The following is a 2,172-nucleotide window of genomic DNA, read 5'->3' on the forward strand; positions in this document are numbered from 1 at the left end:
GCAAGGGAAGGGACGGGCTGGGGAACGGCCGGCGGCTAGGGTTTCAGGAGCCGCCCGAGTCGCCTCGTCCGCTCCAAGGTATGAATCTCGATGGATGAGTGCCTCCAAGTGTTCGAGTCACAATGGTTGTTGAAGGTCCCTTTAGAGTCTTTGGTCCCTTATTATCATCAACGACCTCCTCAGCAGCTCTCTCCTTGGCCTTTTTCCTATCACGCGTCGTAGTTCGGCAAAAGCCGAAGCACGATGGATCTGGCCAGGACGCCACATCCACGGCCACCGCCGCCGTCCATCGCATATTGCAGGATTCCACTAAAGCAGGGACGGACCCAAGTACAGCCCCCCACTCAAAAATTTGAATTCCCCTTACATATGTGCATATTTTAAAAGAAAAGACTTCAAAGTCAATAAACTTATACAAAGTGTACCCCAGTCAAATGATGTGCCCCGAGTCAGAATGTTGTCTGTGTCCGCCCCTGCACCAAAGCACCTCGCCAGCCATGAATTCGCCGGCTGCCGCCGCACAGCCAGGACGCCGCTGCGACTGTCGCACGAGGCACCCCAGCCGCCTCATGGGGGATCCGGCGCAACCCTTCTGCCCTAACCATTCTGGCGTCGGGCGCCGCCATCACCGTGGCCAGTGCCGACTGCAGCGACGGCAGGGATCTGCCTCGTGGGAGGACCGGCGGTGTGGAAGAATTGGTCCCCCTAACGTCGCCCTGGGTGGCGGCGCGATCTTACATCCATGTCCAAGGAAATACACGTGAAAGTTTCGAGGAAACGAGGGCATCTTCTCCTAACCTACCCAGCATTCCACCAGCACTCACGCTGCAGGCTGACTGGTGGGTGGACCGTGTGCCTTGTGCTGATTTCAGAACGTGTCCTCCCCATGCTACTCAGCAGCCACCAATTTCACTGCGATGTAAAGAACCGTATGGTGATCATGATTAGGATCACCACTTGGCATATGGTGCCCACGTAGGCGCCCATCACGGCAGTGAAATTCGTGCAGCAGCTTCACCAGTAGTGCTATGGTAGTAGTAGGGTAGTACTGTAGTGGGCATGGTTGTTGGAGGTGATCGACCAACTACAAGAGAGAGAGAGAGAGAGAAAACGGGGCCGATGATTAGCCCTTTGAAGACTTTGAATGATCCAACCACTGCTTCAGAACCCCTACTACTCCTACTACTACCAGTAGTTATCACTAATTATTGCGCGGCTGGCTCTGCCTCTAGAGGCTCGCTGTCCGCCTAGTTTTTCTCTGTGAACAAGAAAGGGGAGGGGAATCGAGTAAGCGAGGGAGGCATGGCGGCGGCGAAGCCGGGTGGCATCGACACGGCGGAGCTGGACGCGGTGCTGCACGCGGTGGGCTTCGAGATGCAGGAGGTGTCGCCATCGCTGCTCTCCGGCCGGCTCCCGGTCACGGGGCGCTGCTGCCAGCCGTTCAAGGTGCTGCACGGCGGCGTGTCGGCGCTGGTGTCGGAGGGCCTGGCCAGCATGGGCGCGCACATGGCGTCCGGGTACAGCCGCGTCGCCGGCGTGCACCTCGCCATCAACCACTTCCGCAGCGCCGCCCTCGGCGACGTCGTCCTCGCGCGCGCCGTCCCCGTCCACCTCGGACGCTCCACCCAGGTCTGCGCCCCTCGTCCGTCGCCTTCCTGTTAATCGCCTCGCCATCAACCTTGCTCCACCTCGGACCGGACGTGGAACTGGATTTTGAGGGATTGACCAGAACCGATTGGGTTTGGATAGGTGTGGGAGGTGAAGCTGTGGAAGATGGACCCGTCGGAGGAGGGGAAGAAGGGCCCGCAGATCGCCGAGTCCAGGGTCACGCTGCTCTGCAACCTGCCCGTGCCGGACAACCTGCACCACGCCGGCGACGCCCTCAAGAAGTACGCCGCCGCAGCTGCATCAACAACCACCCCCACCAGCAAACTGTAGCTACTCGAAGTATCGTTATCATCTCGATGTGTACATTTACTAGTACATAATTCTCATTTCTTGTTTGGTCGCCTATCAAGCGATTAATAATAATTTAAGAACAGACAAACCCTATCAGTTACTCCTTTTCTTTTGACATTATCCTATCTTTCCTTTTGGACATTATCCTATCAGGTTCTCCCTCTGTACTTTAGTGATGTGATCGAAACGCTTTTATATTTCTTTACGGATGAA

General features: G+C 56.7%; 1 protein-coding gene across 1 annotated transcript; it reads left to right on the forward strand.

Annotated features, from left to right (window-relative positions):
* The first annotated feature begins 970 nt into the window (after positions 1-970).
* On the forward strand, positions 971-2,172 carry LOC123439358 (1,4-dihydroxy-2-naphthoyl-CoA thioesterase 1-like). Its single transcript, XM_045116083.1, has 2 exons — positions 971-1,629; positions 1,750-2,172. Exons 1-2 carry the CDS (start codon positions 1,303-1,305, stop codon positions 1,936-1,938), a joined length of 516 nt encoding a protein of 171 aa, XP_044972018.1. The 5' UTR covers positions 971-1,302; the 3' UTR covers positions 1,939-2,172.

This window comes from Hordeum vulgare, chromosome 3H (genome assembly GCF_904849725.1).
Source record: "Hordeum vulgare subsp. vulgare chromosome 3H, MorexV3_pseudomolecules_assembly, whole genome shotgun sequence".
Lineage (NCBI taxonomy): Eukaryota > Viridiplantae > Streptophyta > Magnoliopsida > Poales > Poaceae > Hordeum > Hordeum vulgare.